Source organism: Carcharhinus amblyrhynchos, chromosome 11 (genome assembly GCF_965287045.1).
Source record: "Carcharhinus amblyrhynchos chromosome 11, sCarAmb.v2.hapA, whole genome shotgun sequence".
Lineage (NCBI taxonomy): Eukaryota > Metazoa > Chordata > Chondrichthyes > Carcharhiniformes > Carcharhinidae > Carcharhinus > Carcharhinus amblyrhynchos.
Genome location: NC_137334.1, coordinates 73,158,623 through 73,182,488, shown reverse-complemented (window position 1 = coordinate 73,182,488; position 23,866 = coordinate 73,158,623). Strand labels below are relative to the sequence as shown.

Below are 23,866 nucleotides of genomic sequence, written 5' to 3'. Positions count from 1 at the left end.
AAGATAATACCTGAACCACCTCTGTGGTGCATGACTAGCAAATCATTACCCAAAAGAAGAAAATAAATTGGTGCAGTTTGGAGTAAATGACAATGTGTAATCATTGTCATAATCAACTTGGTCTTGCTAAAGGAGAGTTAAAACACCTATCTAAATGTATGAAGTTGTAATCATTCCATCTTGAATAGTAGATACAGTTGTAAATAAGTTCTAGATAATTGCCAGCCAGATATCACATATTCTGTTCGTGGATTCGCTAATTTACTGATTGGTTAAATTTGTTTATCAGTCCATGTTTTATGGCTTGTGGTATTTGACTATAACTCCCTCAATGTATGTAAACGAAAGCATCTATAATGGGGTTAGATCCATTAAATGCAGTACTTAAGCTCTTTTTACTGTGTTTTAGTAAACACTAGAACAGCCTAAGTGATTGAGTAAATTCCTCTTATCACATAAATTAAGGTTTACTGTCTAATTTGTTTATATGTCTCTGTTATAGCTTTCTCTTTGCTGTCACTGAAGCTTGGACTGATTAGTTAAATTATACTCAGTGTAAGGTAAACTTCATTTGAATACATATTCAAATTCTGTCTTCTGACATTACTAACTGGGAATAATGCTCCACGTCACAGTATTAGCCCAGCATTGCAGTTAATTCTCATTCACATCACTTGTTTCTGACAACATTTTAGTGATGATGACTTTCTGTTGACCCTGACAGCTCCTGTTAACTTTTTTTCAAAATACAGCGCACTTCTTGTTACACCAAATCTGGATTTTCTTGCATTTAAAAAGAAGCATTTGACCTGAGGCATGATGGCCATGTGGCAGAAGAAACACTTGTTTCATAATCTCAGTGTCGCAGATTTGACTTCCGTGACTGCTTAAGAACCGAGTCTGCCAACCCTTCCAACCCACAAGCTAAAAAATCTGATAAGTCCAATTGCTCTGATTCTATAGTAACTCTTCAGATGATCTGCGCCTGAAATCACAGTCATGCACATCCTCTCACAATAGATGCAGCAGAATTTATCCATCTTGCACTTGTCAGTTTTATTGGTTACAGACTTGCTACATGTCACGTTTGTTATTTTCTTTTTTCCCAAAAAAAAATTCTCGATAAACTACCCCACTCTAAATTCCAATTTGCCGCACTTCAATTGGGTTCAGCAGTTTAAAATGACCCTTACTGCTGTCCACTGGAATTTCAACAGCGTATTATTATTATTAACTCAAACAAGTTAACCAAGCTCACTCATGATCAAACTTGTCATCCGATCATAAAATGGAGGCTGGCTGTGAACACAGTCTCACTATACTTGAGGAAAGAGGAAGAGGTTTAGCTTGTGTTTAACTTGTGCTATCACTGGTCAATGAGGGCACAGTTTTGTTTGCTGAACTTATTAGCTTGAATCAATTATTCAGTTAAAAACACAAGCTTATCTCCTTGTTTCCTCCATCAGCTCAGAGATTAGGACAGTTAGGGGATATCCAGTCTGCCAGTGATATCAGAATACGTACCCACAGAGCCGGGGCAGGATCCTGTTCTCTCTGCTGTGGTGAGATTAATGACGAAGGACATTTGATAAGGCATGAGGGAGCCCTGCCATCTTCCTATGTCATTCTGTGATCGACACCTCCCCCTTGATTAAGTCCCAGGCAGGAAGGTGCATGAACAGCCTTCCTACCCCACTGCCAAGTGAAGCCCTTAAATGAGCAATTGATGCCGTCAAAGGAATACATCCCATTGTCCCTAGTGTCAACTCAGTGGTGGGGGCGATGGCCTCGCTCTGCAGGGAGCGCGGCAACCTGCCATGCTTCTTTGCAAGTTCCCAATGTGGATCTTTTGTCCAAAGTGTCTAAACAAGGGATGTGGCATCAGGGAGGTGGGATGGGGGAGGCAGGGGTGGTGATTCCCATTGGAAACCAATCCCCTGTCCTTGCTACCAAACCTCTCCCTCACAACCTCCCTCCCTTTCATCATCCACCTGTATCTGGGTCCCCCTTGATCTGAGGCCTCACTGGGTGAAACACTCGCAACAGTCACTGCCAGAGAATACAGAAGACTGGCCAGCCTCTGAGACAGAGGGAAGTACTTGCACCCCTGGGTCCTTGATCGTCAAGGATAGCCTATCATTGGTCTGTAAAATCCCTCAGTTGCACAAGACACAGAAAGCCTTTCTGAATAGAAGTAACAAAGGCTCAAGATTGCCAGTCCAGAGATCTGCATAGCCTCCATGAGATTCTGCCCAATGAACAGTATCAGTTTTGGCCTCTCTCTTTCCAGGCACTGAGCTATTCTTCTATAATGTAGAATGTCCATTGGATTATTGAGTAGTTGGTGAACTTGCGATGAGCAGAGCTGAGGCAGAGACTCACCCAGCTGCGACTTTGTGGCTTTAAGGCAGATGTTCTATTGCTAGTGTTGTAGAACTTCCCTGGGGAACACCGATGATGGTTGGCAAAATGTTAAGAGTCCACTTATCTATTCATCCTCCTGACTAAATCATCTTGCATCACACAAAATGGTTTTGCACTTATTCAATTTGGAAAACTGAGGATTGGATATTCAAAATATTTAACTAAGGCTCACAATTCTTTGTCCAAGATTATTCAATTATTGTCAAAATATTTACTGATGCTGAAGTAATGATCGATGTCAAGGAAATGTTCGCAAACTTTACATATTCTTCACCAGGTGCCATCATTCATCTTTAACACATTAGGTTTAAACTGAATGATGGAAGTGCATTAAATTATAAAGCCTGAATATCTGTACTCTTTGTATTTTTTGATGGCATTTTCATATTTCAAAATTTGTTGTCATGCTTTAGATTTTTTTTATTTCATGATGGAATGTTTTAAAAATTGATAAAATGGAAATGACAGCCTGGATTAAAATTTGCTGAAACAGAACCCAGCAGTACAGTGGCAAAAAATATATGTTTCACACATCTCTGGCTATAGGTCTGATTTCACTTTAACGCCATTCTGAGCGGAGTGTCATGCAGTCTGCCGTGACTTTCACATTTTGACTTGGGAGTGTTTTCCTTGGTCTGTGAACCTCCTACTGTCACTGTTGTAGTATTCATATCTTCACACTCTTCTCTTGGAGAAGAGTGTGAAATAGTGGCAGGAGTCGCAGACTAATTAACAGCCTGACTGCTTGCAACGTCAATGCGCCATCCATGGCAGTAACCAACTTTATAGCAGCCGAAAGGTTGGCTTGTCTTATACGATGGAAGCATTTTATGGGCTCCCGCAATCCATATGCCGAGGAAGCGGCCATCCATTTGATGCCAATACTTCTAAGTGCCAACACAGAGTTGACTTTCAAGACCTGCACCTTCTGACAGAAACACACAAATGCCACCACTAAAGCTCACCCTTCCCCTTCTAGCAGTAGCAACATTACTGATGAGAAATACAAGTAATTATTTTCTTCAAAGGTTACCCAACTTTTGAAAAGGCCAATGTTCCTTTCTCGTGGCATTTTCTTTAAGATAACAATCATAGAATCTCTACAGTGCAGAAGGTGACCATTCAGTCCATCAATCCTGCACTCTCAACAATCCTACCCAGGCTCTATTCCTGTACCCTAACGTATTTACCCTGCTAATCCCCCTGACACTAAGGAGCAATCTAGTGTGGGAGCAATCCACCTAACCTGCACACCTTTGGAGTGTGGGAGGAAGCTGGATCACCCGGAGGAAACACACGCATACATGGAAAGAACACACAGACAGCCATCAAGGCTGAATTGAGCCTGGATCCCTGGTGCTGTGAGGCAGCAGTGGCAACCATTGTGCCATCCCACATCAAACAATAGAAGTGTCATTGTAATTGACATTGACATAGACATGTATTGCACCATGGCGGTTAACAAGGGTTTTAAGCCTTCTGGTCGAGAGCTTCAAGTTTCTATATGTCCAGATCACCAACAATCTCCTGGTAGCTCCATGCTGATGCTATCATTAAGAAAGCCACCAATGCCTCATTTTTACCCCATTAAATACCTTTAATAAAGAAGCATTCGGACAAACTGGCTGAGAGTTTCTACAAGAAACAGCACAATTTGATAGGAATCAGCCAAATCAGTGGAAAAAAATTGAGGAATTTTAATTGCAAAATGTTGAACGTAATTAGGTTTCCGTGATCTTTAACTCTAGTGTAGAAAGAATTAGGTTGGAAACCAGCCCAACCCACAAATCTGTCCTTGCTCCTAGAATTAATCATTAAGGCAAGCTTTGACCAATTGTTTCCAATTGTGATCTTTTCAGATATTAAGCTTTTTGAATCAAATTAAGCTACTCTTTAACTGTAAAAGCATGAACAGTCATGTTTTAAAATTTCAACATTTTAATGTTTTAAAATTATTTTCCATTGTGAAAAATCAATTGCTCATAGATAATGGACTAGGCACTCATAAACAAAAATATCTATCTTTTGTTAGGACCAATGCTTAGAGTCAGTAGACGAGTCAGTATTTTAAAACTCTGCGACCTGCCTAAACAAGTACGCCAATACGGTAACTGCTTTCATTAGTAGAAGATTGTCTGCCAAAAGAAGCAAACCCTAGGGTTCATCCCAGTGACCATGTCTGCAGTAAGTGCAGGTTGCTAGAGGAGCTCCAGCTCAGGGTAAATGAGCTGGCATCTGAGCTACAGGCACTGAGGCTCATCAAGGGGAGAGAGGGTGCCATTGTCAATGGGGTGCAAGTGACATCCACCCCCCCTAGACTGGCTAACTCTAAGGGTCAGGGACAAGAGGGGGCTGCTGGGAGGAGGAAAGGGGGTGAGGAGCGGAGGCCTCAGCCTCTTAATCTGCATAACAGGTTTGAGGTTCTTGCTTCCAGGCTGGACGAGAACGAGGCAGGTGAGGTTGGTGAGCAAGCTGCACACGGTACAGTGCTGCAGCAGGACATAGGCAAAGAGAAGGGAAAAGGAACGTAGTAGTGATTGGGGATAGTGGGGTGAAGGGTATTGACACTGTCCTTTGTCACAATGACAAAGTGCACAGAAGGGTGTGTTGTCCGCCTGGTACTCGGGTCCGGGATGTCGCATCTGGGCTGCAGAGGAACCTGGAGTGGGAGGGTGAGAATCCGATCGTTGTGGTACATGTGGGTGCCAACGACGTAGGCAAAATGCGAACTGAGGATCCGGGGAGGGAGTATGAAAAGCTGGGAATGGAATTAAAAAGTAGAACCGACAAGGTGGTTATCTCTGGGCTACTGCCTGAACCGTGTGCAGATGGGCGTAGGGTTGACAGGATTAAGGAAGTGAATGGGTGGCTCAGGGATTGGTGTGGGAGGAATGGGTTTGAATTTATGGGGCATTGGCACCAGTATTGGGGTAGGTGGGACCTGTTCGGGGGGGATGGGGTTGGTCTGAACCGTGCTGGGACCAGAGTGCTGGCGAATCGAGTAAAGAGGACTGTAGACAGGGCTTTAAACTAATTCGGGGGGGGGGAGGGTGCGAGGGTAGGTGACCTTACGAGGTCTAAAGTTAAGGAGAGGGTACAGGTAAGGGAAGAGGCCGAGGATGTCCCAATAATAGAGGGAGTAGGGGGCGTGAGTATAGTTGGTGGCGTTGCGGCAAATAGGGTCCAGGTGAAGGCTGGGATGAAAGCACTTTATCTGAATGCACGAAGCATTCGGAATAAAGTGGATGAGCTGATGGCGCAGATCGACACAAATGGATACGATCTGGTGGCCATGACAGAGACGTGGCTGCAGGGTGACAGGGACTGGGAGCTGAGTGTACAGGGCTATCAAGTGTTTAGGAAGGATAGGCAGGAGGGAAAAGGGGGGGGCGTAGCTCTGCTGATTAAGGATAGCATCACGGTGGTAGCAAGGGATGATATTGGAGCCAAGGAGCAGAGGGTGGAATCGTTGTGGGTGGAGATTAGGAACAGCAAAGGGAGGAAGACGCTGGTGGGTGTCGTCTATAGGCCCCTGAATAATGATCTGGAGATGGGGCGGGCTGTTAACGCGCAAATAAGTGCGGCATGCAGGAATGGGACGGCCGTAGTTATGGGGGATTTCAATCTGCATATTGATTGGTCGACCCATGTTGGACGTGGGGGGCTCGAGGAAGAGTTCTTGGAATGCTGCCGGGATAGTTTCCTCGAACAGTGTGTGTTGGAGCTGACGAGGGAGCGAGCTATCTTGGATCTGGTGCTATGTAATGAGGCGGGTAGAATTAGGGACCTGTGGTGAAGGATCCTCTTGGGGAGAGTGATCATTGTATGGTGGAGTTTCTGGTGCAGATGGAGGAGGAGAAAGTGGGTTCCCGGACACGCGTCCTTTGTTTGAATAGAGGGGAATACGGTAGGATGAGAGAAGAATTGGCGAATGTGGACTGGGAGAGCGCGTTGGAGGGAGGGTCTGTTGAGGAGCAGTGGAGGATCTTTAAGGAGGTCTTTCTTGGTGCTCAACAGAAATTTATTCCGATGGTCAAAAAGGATAGTGGGAGGAGAGGTAATAAGCCGTGGATAACGAAGGAGGTGAAGGAAAGTGTTAAACTAAAAGCGGAGGAATTTAGAGTAGCTAAGAGTAGTGGGCGAGAAGAGGATTGGGAGAGGTTTAAATGTCAACAAAGATTGACAAAGAAGTTGATAAGGAAGGGTAGGAGAAACTATGAAGCTGGGCTAGCGCTTAATAAAAAAAAGGATAGCAAGAGTTTTTATAAATATATAAAAAGGAAGAGGCTGGCTAGGGTGAATGTTGGTCCTTTAGAGGATGAGAAAGGGGACCTAGTGGTAGGGGATGGGGATATGGCTAAGATATTGAATAACTTTTTTGTTTCTGTCTTCACGGAGGAGGACGTGAATAATTTGCCGGGTGTTAGCGATGGAAAGGTGGTAGGACTGGAGGGTCTTAATGACATTACTGTTACTAGAAAGGCGGTGCTCGACAGACTGGAGGGGCTGATTGTGGACAAGTCCCCAGGACTGGATGGAATGCATCCGAGGGTTCTGAAAGAAATGGCGGAGGTGATAGTGGATGCCTTGGTGGTTATTTTCCAAACGTCGCTGGATTCCGGGGAAGTGCCGGATGATTGGAAAACGGCTAATGTTACGTCGTTGTTTAAGAAGGGTGCCAGGCAAAAGGCGGGGAATTATAGGCCGGTTAGTTCAACGTCTGTGGTAGGTAAAATGTTAGAATCTGTCATTAAGGAGGAAATTGCGAGGCATCTTGAAGGGAATTGCTTGATAGAGCAGACGCAGCACGGTTTCATTAAAGGGAAGTTGTGTCTGACAAATTTACTGGAGTTCTATGAGGATGTGTCTAGGGCGGTGGATAGAGGAGAGCCGGTGGATGTGGTCTTTCTAGATTTTCAGAAGGCGTTTGACAAAGTACCTCACAAGAGGTTATTGCAGAAGGTCGAGGGACATGGAGTTGGGGGTAGGGTGTTAGCATGGATAGAGGATTGGTTGTCAAATAGGAGGCAGAGAGTGGGGGTCAACGGGTGCTATTCAGATTGGCGGATGGTGACTAGTGGAGTGCCCCAGGGGTCGGTGCTGGGGCCTCAGCTTTTTACCATTTATATAGATGATCTGGAGGAGGGAACCGAGTGTAGAGTGTCGAAATTTGCTGATGACACCAAGATTGGGGGAACGGCAAATTGTGCGGAGGGTGTGGAGAGTCTGCAGAAGGATCTAGATAGGCTGGGCGAATGGGCCAGGAAATGGCAAATGGAATTTAATGTTGGCAAGTGTGAGGTGGTCCACTTTGGTAGGAAGAATGGTAGGAAGGACTATTACTTACGGGGCGAAAAACTGCAGCAGGCGACGGTGCAGAGGGACCTCGGGGTCCTTGTGCATGAGTCGCAAAAACCCAGCTTGCAGGTGCAGCAGGTGGTCAGGAAGGCGAATGGGATGCTGGCCTTCATAGCAAGGGGGATTGAATATAAAAGTAGGGAGGTCTTGCTGCAGCTGTATAGGGCATTGGTGAGGCCGCAACTGGAGTACTGTGTGCATTTTTGGGCGCCGCACCTGCGCAAAGATATTTTGGCCTTGGAGGGAGTGCAGAGGAGGTTTACTAGGCTGATACCGGAGTTGAGGGGCTTGAGCTATGAGGAGAGGCTGAATAAACTGGGCTTGTACTCGTTAGAGTTTAGAAGAATGAGGGGAGATCTCATTGAGACGTATAAGATGATAAATGGGATGGATAGGATAGAGGTGGAAAGACTCTTCCCGCTCAAAAAAGACAATAGGACTAGGGGGCACAGCCTCAAGATAAAAGGGGGGCGGTTTAGAACGGAGTTGAGGAGGAACTTCTTCACTCAAAGGGTGGTGAATCTCTGGAATTCTCTGCCCGTTGAAGTGGTGGAGGCTGCCTCGCTAAATATTTTTAAGACGCGGGTTGATGGGTTTTTGATAGGACAGGGGATTAAGGGTTATGGGGAGAGGGCGGGAAAGTGGAACTGAGCAGCGACAGATCAGCCATGATCTTATTGAATGGCGGGGCAGGCTCGAAGGGCTGGATGGCCTACTCCTGCTCCTATTTCTTATGTTCTTATGTGTTTCCCACCTGGAAACCATGGATGAACAGGGATATTCACTGCCGGCTGAAATCCAGGTCTGAGGCGACGTTGACCTATACAAGAAAGCCAGATATGATCTAAGGAAATTCATTAAAAACAGTACCGGATCAAACTGGAGTCTAGGCTAGCCATATGGACCCCCGCCGACTATGGCAAGGTCTGCAAGACATAGCAGGCTACAAGATAAAGCATGTAAAATTGCTAGTACCAATGCACCCCTCCTTAATGAACTTAATGCATGCTATGCCCATTTTGAGCAAAAGGTTAGCGAGAGTGCATCTTCCACCTCGGAAGCCTCGGACAAACCTATATCTGGGGTCACCATTTCAGACATCAGAGCAGCCTTCTCAAAGGTTAACCCATGGAAAGCCACTGGCCTGGATGGGGCATCCGAACGAACACTCAGATCCTGTGCAGACCAGCTGGTGGGGATAATCGCAGACATCTTCAATGCCTCTTCACAAAAATCTGAAGTCCGTCCCTGTCTACTTCAAGAAAATAACCATCATCCCACTATTAAAGAAAAGCCTTAATGACTATCAGCTAGTGGCTCTGATATCCATCATTATGAAGTACTCATAAAGGTTAGTCATAGCACGAATCAATTCCAGCCTCCCAGATTGCCTGGGTCCATTACAATTTGCCTACTGCCACAACTAGACCACAGCAGACACCATCTCCCTGGTCCTGCACTCAACCCTGGAACACCTAGATAACAAAGACACCTATTTATCAATTATAGATCAGCCTTCAACACCATTATTCTTACAAAACTCATCTCCAAACTCTGGCCAGGGGCTCAGCTTCTCCCTCTGCGACTGGATCCTGAACTTCCTAACTCACAGACTACAATCAATAAGGATAGGCAACAACACCTCCTACATGATCATCTTCAACATTGGTGCCCCACAAGGTTGTGTCCTCAGCCCCTTACTATACTCCTTTTGCACGTATGACTGTGTGGCCAAATTCCCCTCCAGCTCATTTTTCAAGTTTACTGATGACGCCACCACAGTGGGTCAGATCTCAAGCAATGACAAGACAGAATACAGGAAAGAGATGAAGAGTCTGGTGAACTCAATGTCAACAAAACAAAGAAAATAGTCATTGACTTCAGGAAGCTTGTGGAGGACAAATCAATGGGGACAAAGAAGAAATGGTCGAGAGCTTCAAGTTTCTATGTGTCCAGACCACCAACAACCTCCTGGTAGCTCCATGCTGACACTATCATGAAGAAAGCCACCAATTACTGATAAGAATTACAAGATGAGAAATAACTTTCTCAGAAGACTAAGGAAATTTGGCATTTCCACTATGACTCTCACCAATGTTTACAGATGCATGATAGAAAGCATTCTTTCTGGTTGTATCATAGCTCCTTCTTTGTCCAAGACCACAAGAAACTACAAAGAGTCATGAACAAAGCCCAGTCTATCACTCAAACCAGCCTCCCATCTATTGACTCTGTCTACACTTCCCGCTGCCTTGGCAAAGCAGCCAAGATAATTAAGGATCCCATGTACCCAGACATACTCTTTTCCACCTTCTTCCATTGTGGAAAAACTTACAAAAATCTGAGGACACAAACCAACAGCGCAAGAACAGCTTTTTCCCTGCTTCCATCAGACTTTTGAATTAACCTACCTTGTATTAAGTTGATTTTTCTCTATACCCTAGCTATGACCATAACTCTACATTCTGCACTCTCTCCTTTCCTTCTCAATGAATGGTGTGCTTTGTATAGTGCACAAGAAACAATACTTTACACTGTAGACTAATACATTGACGATAATAAATCAAATCAAAAACTGGGTTCAGGTTCCCCAGCTTAAATACATCAGAGTACTTTTTCAGGTGAAAAAAAACATGCTATTATCCTACCCAATTGCATTGGTTTGTGGAAGATTTTACACCATAATGAAATAAATGATCAGAAGCTTGGACCATAATTTCACTTCAGAAAAACCACTGCAGTTTCAGTCCAGGTTGTGAGTTTTATCAAAGCAGTAGCTCTATTCCATAAACATCTCATAATGAATTCTTCAAAAGAATAAACTTATGGAAAGCACAGATAGTCAGAGGCTATTTCCCAAGGTGGAAGCGTCAGTTACAAATGGGTACAGGTTCAAGGTGACAGGGGGAAAGTTTAAGGGAGATGTGTGTGGGAAGTTTTTGACACAGAGCGTGGTGAGTGCCTGGAACATGCTGCCAGAGGTGGTGGCGGAAGCAGGCACATTAACAACATTTAAGAGGCATCTGGATGCGTCCATGAATTGGGAAGGAATAAAGAAATACGGACGAAGTAAGAGGACAGAAGGTTTTTTTATTCAGTTTAATTAGGGCATCATAAACGGCACAAGCTTGGAGGGCTGAAGGGCCTATTCCTGTGCTGTATTTTTCTTTGTATCACAGCAAAACAACTAATGGCAAAATATAAACACATTCTTTGTAAAGTACTAATGTGATAGTCATCATCGACACATACACAGAATGTGCTAACGTGTTTTCCACATATATAATTATGTAATTTGGCTTCTTTAATGTTATGAGCTTAATAGAGTTGGTGATCCAAATATGGATTTTTCTAGAGGGGATCTTTCATCTTTTTAATAAATACCTGAAATTCACAGTAAAAATATGACTAAATTTTTTAAAAAATTATTCTTAGGTGCTTGCTCAGTTTTATTAAAGAGTTGTCTGCTTGTGCTTGTATGGATGCCACTACTCTTTGTTTACATTGGTCTACCCCGTTGGGGAGGACTTCTCTTTCGGCTATTAAATCTACATGTAAGGCTATGAGGTACAGATTGCATTTCCTGTAGCGGTTAACATTTCAGTTCCTTTGATAGATATCTTGGTCATTTTGTCAGAATTAATATGGGAGTCGCATGTTACAAGCTGCCAAAATGCCTGCATGACAATCGGAGTAATGGATTTTAGTCAAACCACTACATCAAAAGAGTTTATTCATTTTGACTCCTGCACAGAGTACACCTTCCCAGCCGCACATCACTTCAATAAGGTCTGGCAGGTCCTGCCCACCCTTGAGAGCACTTAGCAGTGGGCTATCATCAAAGACAGCTCTCTTCTCCACACACAGTGTCACTGTCTGCTCCCTGGCCTTGATCCCATACAGAGGTGCGCGCCTTGCCTTTCCCTGAGCATCTTTCAGCTGCAAGGTAACAACTGCTGTCAGACAGTCAAAATCCTTGATTTTTTTTCACCCATGTCTGTCACAGTTAGTTATTAATGCTGACTGCATGGGAAAGAAAATCGGTGGTCTTGTGTCTTCCTTAAGGCTTGCTTTTATTCACCACTGCGGTTATTCGTATCCCACCTTCAAACTGACTAGCAGACAGCATGAGACACTTAGCTGCAGATCAAAGGCTGCACGTCAAGTGCAGGTCTCACTTTAACAAGATGTCACAACAGATATCTTTAGATGAGCTTACCAAACTGGCTAAAGTTTGTTGTTTGCGTTCTTTGTAGAATTCAATTCTGTTCCCCTCCAGGCAAACCCAAGAACTGGTCCAGTTTTTTCTGAAAAAGAAATAAGATCATGATGTCGTCCGATTAAATGCAGCAACCGTACAGAATATTCATGACCCTCAATCTCAGTGTAATACCTATCGATGAATCTGTTAATAATTAGTTTTACAAGAAGCTTGTTACTAAATTTGGAACTGGATAATGTGGGTATTCTATTCAATTTTGCTCTCCTACACCTAGATCACAAAACAGACCGTAATAACTTGGGTGTTGAAATTTCTTCCCCAAAAGTTTAGGGCTGGGGCTCAGACTAGAGATTAGCAGAAATTCAGAACTAACGTACTAGCATTCCGGGAAAAAAATGTGCTTTCATCTCATTTTTATGATCTTCTCATCATTCCCTACTGATTTCTGGGAAGCACTTTAGTGCTACAAAAACTTGTCATAGAGTGCTTTGCTTTGAAATTCTGCTACTTTTGAAAGAGAGCAGCTCCATTAATTTCACTCTGGTGTTAGAAACTTCCTTCATTATTGTTTAACCAGACATAACTCACAGATAATGTGCTTTTAACATCGTCAATCCTACAGCCAAAGGGACCATTAGTTATATAAGATTCTCATACCAGGATATACTAGAAGATGCTGAAATTGTCATGAAAACAGGGTCTCTTTATATCAAAAATTGATCTTCGAATCTACAGGCTCGAAATGCCCTATTGAATAAGATTTTTTTTTATTAAAAGGGGACAAGGCCATATTCCAATGATTTGAGCTTGCAGCCATAAGTGGTGACACAATTTGTATCACTCTACCTTGCACATTCCAACATCACTTGGATGAAGACTGACCTGTCTGCAAAACAACCCAACAAAGACAGTGACCTCAGCAGAATGTGAATGGACTACACCTCTTATCCTTTTTCCACAGCATCCAAACACTCAACTGGGTGCAGGCAAACCATCAGTGCTAAATCACTGATGGGGGGCAGCACAGCGGTTAGCACTGCTGCTTCACAGCTCCAGGGACCTAGGTTCAGTTCCTGGCTTGGGTCACTTCTGTGCACATTCTTCTCGTATCTGCGTGGGTTTCCTCCGGGTGCTCCAGTTTCCTCCCACAGTCCAAAGATATGCAGGTTAGGTTGATTGGCTATGCTGAAAAAAAATTGCCCTTAGTATCCTGAGATGTGTAGGTGAGATGAATTAATGGGTGGATATGGGGGTATGGCTGGGTGGGATTGTGGTCAGTGCCAAATGGTCTCTTTCTCTACTGTGAAGTTTCTATGATTTTATGATGGTGGTTCTACGACTTGGACAATCAGACCCTGGCTGGAAGAGGGATTCCCTGACGTGATCTAATCAAGTTCCAATTGGAATAAAAACAGAAACTCAGATCAGTCAGCATCTGTGGAGAGAGAATAGAGCCAATGGGTTGGATTTTAGGGCCTCGCTTGACTCGACACTGGAAAATCCCGCCCAAAGTCAACAGATATTTCCGTTGCTGCCCCTTGTCTGCTCCGATTCAGTGGCGGGCCGGGTGGTAGAATTCCAGCAAAAGTTTTGAATTGGGATGACCCTTCCTCAGAGCTGAAGACAAAGAAAATCAGACAAGATATGTACTCTGAAAATATGCTATGAATATACAATTTATCCAGTTGGAATACACTGGCCTTATTTGGACCCCTGGACAATTGGAGAGAAAAAGTCATGTAACCAGTCTTGCATGTTTTAAGTACTTGCTTTCTTTGCAGAAGGATATACAGCTGGCATGTTGAAGGAATAGGTGTTTAATAAAGTTTACTTATGCATTAGTCACAAGTAGGCATACATTAACACTGCAATGAAGTTACTGTGAAAATCCCCAAGTCACCACACTCCAGTGCCAGTTCGGGTACACTAAGGGAAAATTTAGCGTGGCCAATGCATCTAACCAGCATGTCTTTCAGACTGTGGGAGGAAACCAATGCAGTCACGGAGAGAATGTGCAGACTCCACACAGATAATGACCCAAACCGGGAATCAAACCCACAGGTCCCTGGTGCTTTGAGATTACAATTTTAACCACTGTGTCGCTCACAGAGAAGGACCCACAGTGTGTTCCTTCCTCTCTCCTTCCACCCAACTAACATGCTTTTGAGCCCTGATTGTTGATTGTGACTAACTCAGGTGCTGCAGACAGAGTTTTCTAAAAACAATTCAACCCAGCACGATGGTCTTCAGCGAAACACGCTAATCGTCCATTTGTATCATTAAATCTGCTTCATACTGGAAGCATCAGGAAGTCAGAGTGAAAGCAATATCAAACTCAGCCAGAAGCCAGCTAAGTCACCAACCTCCATGAACTGTTTAATTTTACTTGACATTAATTTGCTTCATTTATCCTTCCCCACTCTGTAATCTATTTATGTGCTCGTGAATTTCAAGTTTATGTGCTTGTGAAAGTCAGGGTGTATTTTATCATTTTAGTTAGAATGGGTTAAGTACAATAAAAGCTATCCTCTTTCCTTTGTTAAACTGCAAGAAATCCTTTGTGATTGCGTCTTTTATGATTTCAGTAGGTAAACATTTGAAACACCCGCTGAATGGACAAATGTATCGATATGAACAAAAAACGCTCATTGACTTCAGAAGGCATTCTGCACAATGCCACACAACAGACACGCAAAATGTTATAGCTCATGGCATAAAAGTGGCAACAGCAACAAGGATACAAAATTGGCTGAATAATAAGTAGAGAGTAATGGTCAATGGCTATTATTGGGCTGGAGGAAGGTTTGCAGTGGCGTTCCCTAGTGGATGGTATCAATACTCTTGTCTCTCCTCATGATGTAGATCTTGGGGTGCAAGGAAAAAGTTTACAATTGACACAAATCTTGCAAGTATTGTAAAACTGTAAGAAGAACGGTGTAAAGCTTCAAGAGGACATTGACAAGTTGATAGAATAGGTGCTACAGATTAGTTGCGGGTGAAGTTCAATGCAGAGAAGTGAGAGATGATGCATTTTGGTAAGAAGAATATGGATGGTCAATACAAAATAAGAGTTAAAATTCTTAAAGGGGTGCAGGAGCAGAAGGATCTGGATGTGCTCTTTTAATGATAAGCAATCACTAAATTAAACAAAAATAATAGGGGTTCCAGCCTCTGGTGGAGTACTGTAACAAAATAAGGTGCCAAAAGGAAACTTAACTAATAGGGTTAAGGATACACCCCAGCCATTGTGGTACCAACCTGGCACATAAGGCCTAAAGCATGCTGATGGATTCTAGCTACTCCCTCTTCAAGGTCACCCGGCTGTGAACATAGCCACTGTAGAGGGGCATACAATTTGGTCAGACCATCCCCTTCATCGCCCGCTGCCTGGACCTGTTAACGGCCAACTTGGCTAGGCCCAGATGCTGTCTTAAGAGGAGGTCTCACTCCATCCTTGACTCCGTCCTCACCAGGTGACTGAAGATTAGGAGCATGGAGCTGAAGTACAACCAAAGATTGTGGGTCAGTCTCTTTAAATACCTAAAAAGTGCTGCAATGTTGGGCAGTCTATGCAAATGTGGAACAGAAGCTCCCCTGGGCCACAAAAAAGGCATGTGGTCTGGGAGTCCATGAACCTTCTTAACATATGATTGCATGGCACCGCTGCATGCCATGTCCCCGATGGTAGAAGGAAAGGCTCCCAAGTAGGCAGCCTTCATGTGGGGACCTCCCCCACCACCAGGTGGCAGAACAGAACATCAAGACATATCCTAATGATGGAGGAAGGAAAGGGACCTGAGTACATGTGTGCATAGATCATAGAAGGTGGCAGAACAGGTGAAGAAAGCAGAAAATAAATTGGATAGTATTGTGCACTTTATTAGCTGAGGCATAGAATACAAGAACAAGGAGGTTATTGTGAACTTATCCAATACATTAGTTTAGCCTCAGCTGGAATGTTGCATACAGCACTGTAGGAAGGATGTGAACAGATTGGAGAGAGTGCAGGAGTTTACAACAATGTTCCAGGGACAAGAAACCTCAGTTATGAGGATAGATTGGAGAAATTGGACTGTTCGCATTGGAGGGGAGAAGATTAAGAGGAGATTTGATGAAGGGGTTGGAGAGACAGTAGATAAGGAGAAACTGTTCCCACTCTTAAAAGGACCAAGAATGAGAAGGCATTGATTTAAAGTGATTTGCAAAGGAACTAATGTGGTGTAAGGTAAAAAACACTTTCATACAACAAATAGTTTGAGTCTTGAATGCACTGCTTGGAAGTATGATGGAGGCAACTTCAACTGAGGCATCCAAGAGGGAATTAAGAACCATAGAAATTTTACAATGCAGAGAAAGGCCATTTGGCTCATTGAGTCTGCACCAATCACAATCCCACCCAGGCCCTGCCCCCATATCCCTACATCCCTCTAACCTGTGCATCTCAGGACACTAAGGGACAATTTTAACATGGCCAATCAACCTAACCCGCACATCTTTGGACTGTGGGAGGAAACTGGAGCATCTGGAGGAAACCCACACAGGCACAGGGAGAATGTGCAAACGCCACACAGACAGTGACCCAAGCCAGGAATCAAACCCAGGACCCTGGAACTGTGAAGCAGCAGTGCTAATCATGGTGCTACCGTGCCACCCATTAAATTAAACAATGACTTGAATAGAAACAACGTGCAGGGAAATGAGGAATAGTACTAAGTCACAACGTTTATTTGGAGAGTCAGTGCAGACATGATGAGCCAAATGGCTGCCTCCAACAACTGTGTGAGTTTGTGATTTTTATCTTAGTGACACAAATATAAATTCCACAGATCTCTGCAATGTCTTGAAACAACATGACAGGTTGCATTTCTTAGGTGTATATTGGTATCAATTCCTATTTATCTCAATCCTGAGAGATAAGGTGCTTTAGCAGCATCTGTAACCATTTTAACCTGTGTCTATAGAGGGCAGAAAGAAGTGCTTTCCGGCGTGACATGTCCTCAAATAGCCACCAGATGGTAGCAAAATCGGATGGCAGCAGTTATCAAAAGGAGAAGCAAGGAAAATACCAAATGGCAATTTTATTATTTTTTAAAAGCTCATTTTATTGTGTAGTTAGTAATGTCTGTGTAATTAGGATACACAGAATGTGAACTCCTCTAGGATTTCACAGTCTACTGATTGTACAGAAGAGATGTATGTAGGGGGCTGCAGAGAATCAAATGGAAGCAAAGGTCTCCTTGTGGTGTGAGCCAGGTTGAATTTATTACATTTGTCTTACTCTTTCTGCCTCTTCCCGTTAACACATGAATCTATTCTGAAATAGCTAGATCAAAGTAATCATCCTGGAAACTGAAAAGCAGACAGTAGGTGAGATGAAAGGCTGGCGACCGTTGCTTTAAAAAATGCAATTCCAAATGCCTTCAGGTGTAACAAATGGAGTTCTTGACAGAAATTGCGAGTTTTGATGCTTCTTTTAGCACAATTAAGTTTTGATAAATCAGGAAAAACTGAAGTTTGCTGAGAAATACAATGCTTTGTCGGTTTATTTGAAGCAGCAATTCTAATGGATGGAAATGAAGAGCATTTTTTTAATATACATCTTTTATTGTAGAATGCTAACTATTTTATTTATCCTTATTTAATTTGTGATTAATATCTCAACATAGCTGTTGAATGTTCTTGCTTATTTTAAGGTTAAGAGACTATAGCTAATTTGCATTTAACGTACAAATGCTTAAAGTTTTTTCCCAATAATGAAATGGTCATTTTTAGCTCATTAATTGAATGCTCTTGGCTTTATTGAGTCATTTTTTTTTGTTTATTCACACAAAAATGACACAATTGCTGCATAATTTGAACTATACTTTTGAATCTGTACATGATTTGGAATTTCGTACATGAGGAATTACTTTTATAAGTTTGCTTTTTATCTACTGTACTAATGTATTGGCTGATTACAGAAACCAATCAATAAATAAAACAAAAATAATCACAGCTGCTAGAGTGTATTTGAAGGTCATCATAAAGGTTCATTGATGACAGAAGTGCAGATGCCAACAAGAATGACTGATAAGGTGGTTATTATCCTTGAGATCCAAGTTTGAATCAAACTGTCTTGCTGGGTTACAGTACGTTGTTTAGTAAAAGGACCCTGGATGTGGAAAGTTGCACACCAGATAGCCTCCCAGGCTCTGAATTTAATTTTATCTTGAGGCTTTATACAACACTATATAGACAGCATGATCTCCACTTTGGAATTTTCCAAACATCAAAATAAACCTGCTGATAACTTTGGTCTATTTATGGTGGTGTAAAGAGAACCAGGAAGCTTCTCCTCCAAATTACAGAATGCTGGAATCACAAAACCAAGTATTTGCCTGCTAAAGTCAACTCTACTAGAATCTTGAATTGCAACACTCAACCATCTGCTCTTCCCAAGTCAAGGACAGTTCCATACACCATTTTTTAACATGTATTTACTTACTTTGAACTCAATTCTCCCCTCTAATCTGCATGAATGTATGTGCATGTGTTTTATCATTTTCTTCCCTGTGAAAATTAGGCACAGTGGTTAACACTGCTGCCTCACAGCTCCAGGGACCTGGGCTTGATTCCCATCTTGGGTCACGGTCTGTGCGGAGTTTGCATTTTTTCTCCCAGTCTGCGTGTGATTCCTCCGGTTTCCTTCCACAGTCTGAAAGACGTGCTGACCTAGGTGCACCGGCCATGCTAAATTCTCCCTCAGTGTATCCAAACAGGTGCCGGAGTGTGGAGACTAGGGGATTTTTACAGTAACTTCATTACAGTGTTAATGTAAGCCTACCTGTGACAATAATAAATAAACTTTAAACTTAAAAAAGATTAACCCACTCTATTCCACTGATTCAAAATGATATTTGTTTTTGTACATTCCAAAAAGAGTCAAATTAAAAAGAGAGATTGAAAAAGAATGCATACACAAAGACACACACTCGAACTGCAGTTAAAAAGGAAATCTGCTGTCTTGAGTTTAAAACACACGACCAGTGGTCAGATAAGGAACAAAACGTGCATGGGGAAAATCTACCTGATTAAACCAACCACAGGAGTGTTCAGTTTGGAAGCAGCATTTGTCTATGTGTTTGAAATCTTTGTTTAAATTGAGAAAGAAAGACAAAAGTTAAGTCTGCACCAACGTTAAAATGAAGACAGATATGTCAAGTTAAATGATGCCGAACATGGGTTTTAAAGCCCGCTTCTTGATGGAAGCAGGAAATACTGAGGGAAGCAATAACTTCCACAGTTTTAAGGTCCTAGGAAGGAATGAGTTTCAGTGGAAGACTGTGCAATGAATCTTGATTTTAATGCAGGGAGAGGATAAGTGTGTAGCACCTGCTGGTTCATGAATTAACTGGAAAACAGATATTGGATTTGTATGCAAATCCCAATGAGTCCGACATCATGAAAGTAGAATCAATATTCATTGGAACAGACTGCAACATTTAAAAGCAGTTCCGTGATACTGTTTACAAATGTTGCAGTCTGTTCCTTAGGCACACACATTTACTCCTACAGAATATATTTTACAGACCTATAAAAAGGTGATAGGTATTTAATTTCCTACATATATGTGATGTCTTGTATAGATAAAAGAACCATTCAGGAAAGTAATTGTGATTTATAATGTTTCTGATGAGCTTGTTTATAGTTATCTGGCTTGGTGATCACCACAGCATAAAATGATCCAATCTCTTTTCATGGGATCACCATTCAAGAAAATAATTCTGGACACAACTTTTAAAATCTAGCCCCAAAAAAAAGCTTTTAAGGAACCTACAGGATGTGATATTGGTCTAGATTTTATATTGATGATAATGGTGAGGCTAACAGTGTTACCTATTATTTTTTTCAAAAGAAGCGTTTTTTTAATGCAAGATTTTACTCAGTGTCAAAACAATAAACCGTCATTTTTTAGGCCAGGCTTTGGTAGATTTGGTGTATTTTGATTTGCTATGTATTGGTGTTGGAACCTTCACAACGGATCTAGCAGATACAGTTCTGGTTGGCTATGGACCATTGAAAAATATGTCGCCTTCCCTTAACCGTTTTTTGGTCAAAATCCTGGAACTCAGTCCCTAACAGCACTGTGGATGTACCTACACTACAGGGACTGCAGTGGTTCAAGAAAGCAGCTCATGCTACCTTCCCAAGAGTAACCAGGGTTAGGAAATAAGCGCTGATTTAGCCAGCAATGTCTACATCCCATAAATGTTTTTTTTGAAAAAAATCACTTCAGAGGTAGAAAAAGAGGCAACCTTGAACGCATCAACTGTAGCTGGTTACTGATATTCATAATGCGTGGAGTCACTGCTGCCATCTTAGATTGAAAATAAAGGTAAAGTCACTATAATCCCAAAGGTTGTTCTCCCCTTTGAGGGGCAGGGCTGACTGGTGGTAATTTAACGTGAGGATCACCACACCTCAGGCAAGGGATAAGGTTGAGAAGGTGGACTTTTATGAATAACCTCAGCTGGTACCAGAGTTGAACACACACTGTTGGCATTGCTCCACATCATGAACCAGCCATCCAAACAACTGAACTAAGAGGAAATTGGACAGGAACTTCCAGCATCTGCAGGTGCATGGATCAACAGGAAAACATTTGCCTCAGTGATACCATGCTCCTTCATGGGCTGTGTTGTAACAAACCTCATTGATTGATTTGGAATTGATATCAATGTAATAGTGTGAACTTAGATGGCAAAAATTGCTCCTGTGTTCAGGAGTAAGTTACATTTTTAATCATATGGTAATAGTAAGTATTGTTATGACACATCCCAGGCAATGTTCCCCAGGGCGAGACCATCAGTTTGTCAACGCCTGGCTGGGATACCCCCAAATTGGTATAAACCCGGTTGCAGGCTTTTTGTCTTTATTCAACCCTCCCTGGTGGTTGCAACAAAACTTATTCTAAAAAGGATCCCTTCCAGCAGATATGTTTTATCTTCAGACCCAATAGTTATGTTTTAAAGGAACCAATTTAACCAGGCTTTCTTGAATTGAAGATAGAGTGAGTTTATTAATTACCAAAAGCAAGAAAATGATGCATTAAAAAAATCTGGAACAGTCCTTGACCAAGATTGGTGGAACGGCAAATTGCGCGGAGGGTGTGGAGAGTCTGCAGAAGGATCTAGATAGGCTGGGCGAATGGGCCAGGAACTGGCAAATGGAATTTAATGTTGGCAAGTGCGAGGTGGTCCACTTTGGTAGGAATAATGGTGGGAAGGACTATTACATACGTGACGAAAAACTGCAGCAGGTGACGGTGCAGAGGGACCTCGGGGTCCTTGTGCATGAGTCGCAAAAACCCAGCCTGCAGGTGCAGCAGGTGGTCAGGAAGGCTAATGGGATGCTGGCCTTCATAGCGAGGGGGATTGAATATAAAAGTAGGGAGGTCTTGCTGCGGCTGTATAGGGCATTGGTGAGGCCGCAGCTGGAGTACTGTGCACAGTTTTGGTCGCCGTACTTACGCAAGGATATTTTGGCCTTGGAGGGAGTGCAGAGGAGGTTTACTAGGCTGATACCGGAGTTGAGGGGGTTGAGCTATGAGGAGAGGCTGAATAAACTAGGCTTGTACTCGTTAGAGTTTAGAAGAATGAGGGGAGATCTCATTGAGACGTATAAGATGACGAATGGGATGGATAGGATAGAGGTGGAGAGACTCTTCCCGCTCAGAAAGGACAGTAGGACTAGGGGGCACAGCCTCAAGATAAAGGCGGGGTGCGGTTTAGAACGGAGTTGAGGAGGAACTTCTTCACTCAAAGGGTGGTGAATCTCTGGAATTCTCTGCCCGTTGAGGTGGTGGAGGCTGCCTCGCTAAATATTTTTAAGAAGCGGGTTGATGGGTTTTTCATAAGCGAGGGGATTAAGGGTTATGGGGAGAGGGCAGGAATGTGGAACTGAGCCACGACAGATCAGCCATGATCTTATTGAATGGCGGGGCAGGCTCGAAGGGCTAGATGGCCTACTCCTGTTCTCTGTCTTTCGACTTTCACATGGGTGGGTTTGAAGTTAAGAGAGAAAACTATGTACAGCTGCCGAGGAAGATATTAAAGTTTTATAATCAACAACTAAGCTCTGTTTTAGCCACGGATTTCACATTTAACCAGTAATGGATCTGTTCCCCCAGGCAGCATGGAACCCCCAGGCGAATGCACCATGAAAATGCTACTTCAGTGAAACTCACAACCTGGGAAGCCAATGACCAGTGGAAAAGAAGAGCTCCATCCACAGCCAAGTGAGAAACTGATGCTTACAGGACTTCTCATTAAAGATCATTTTCAGGCTCAAGGGAATGAATGGCCTACTCCTGCTCCTATGTTGATATGTGTGAGTGCCAGTGCCCCAGCAGGCTTAAATAGACATGGAAGGTCATTGCTGACAACTGCAACTTCCTGCACAAGACGGCCTTTACAGGCGGTCATGTGGATACACACTTCCAGTGGTCATAACAGGGCTCTGCCTCTCCCCCAACTCTGTGTTCTTTTCTTCTGAAAGATAGGAATGATGAGAAATATGGATACAATCAATGGTTTTGTGCGGATAGGCAGCAAGAAAATTTATGGAGCTTCATTGTGAAGTATGTTGTGAAAGGACAATTGGATAAGGTTGCGAATAAGTGAAAGTTGGCTGTTCAGATGGATAGGTGGGTGTCTGGAGAGAATTGAATGAGTTGTAATGTGTATTTTCCGATAAATACTGTGTAGGAAGAGACTGTTGGAAAAGTCTGAATATGGGGTTGGGCACCAGAAAGTCATAGAGCCATTGAGATATTACAGCACAGAAAAAGCCATTCAAGTCCATGCTGGTTCTCTGAGGATCTTCACATCATTCCTAACGTGTGCTAACCAGAATTGGACAGAAAGCACAAGTGGTGGCTTCACCAGAAATTTATAAAGGTTTAGCATAATTTCCTTGCTTTTGTACTCAATATTATTTTGATGAAGTTCAAGATTAAATATTGATCATTAACCAAGGGTTCTCCATGCTCTGCTTCTTACAAAGATCTATGCACCTGAACCCCAAATCTCTCTGTCCCTAACACACTACAGAGCTGTGCCATATTGCCTCTCCCTTTTGCCCCTACCAAAACATATCACATCACTTTTCCGTTTAAATACTATCTGCCGCTTCTGCCAGTCTATGTGTGCCTTGTTGCAGTCAATGGTTATCATTGATTGCCAAGTTTGGTATCATTGGCAAACTTTGAAATTTTATTCTGCATTTCAATATCTAATTCACTTACTTATATCACAGATATATCCTTACGCTAACTTATTATCCAGGGGGACACTGATAATTCTATTCCATGGGCCCCAGTTTTGGCAACCAATATTTTATGTAGCACTTTGTCAAAAGCATTCTTAAAATCTATATTAACAACATCCACTGTATTCCCTGTATCAGCCTTTTTTGTTACTTCATCAAAAGTTCAATTAGATTAGTCAAAATGACCTTTATAAGTCTGTGATGTTTATCCTTAATTATATCAAACTTCTCCAAGTGCCTATTGATCTTTTTCCTGATTTTTTTCTCCCTATAAATTTACCCAGCACTGATTTAAAACTCTCTGGCTGGCAGTAACTAGGAATGTTCTTAACCTTTCTTAAATAAAGATATCATATTTGCCATTTCTGCCACTTCTCTTACATCTAGAAAAGATTGGTAAATTATGGCAAGTATTTTCACTATCTCCATTCCCACTTCCCTGAGCAATCTGGGGTGCAAGGCAGATGGACTAGGTGACTTACGTACTCAAAGCTTTGTCTTTCCAATATCTACCTATCAACCTTCATTCCAAACATTACCCCTACTACTTCCACT

At 42.7% G+C, this 23,866-nt stretch overlaps 1 protein-coding gene across 1 annotated transcript in view; it reads right to left on the bottom strand.

Annotated features, from left to right (window-relative positions):
* Positions 1-23,866, bottom strand: part of arhgap15 (Rho GTPase activating protein 15) — a 686,224-nt gene that overhangs the window by 487,522 nt on the left and 174,836 nt on the right. The window contains exon 6 of the mRNA XM_080199371.1: positions 12,002-12,089. Coding sequence (XP_080055497.1) covers positions 12,002-12,089 — 88 coding nt within the window. The remainder of the gene's footprint in view (positions 1-12,001; positions 12,090-23,866) is intronic.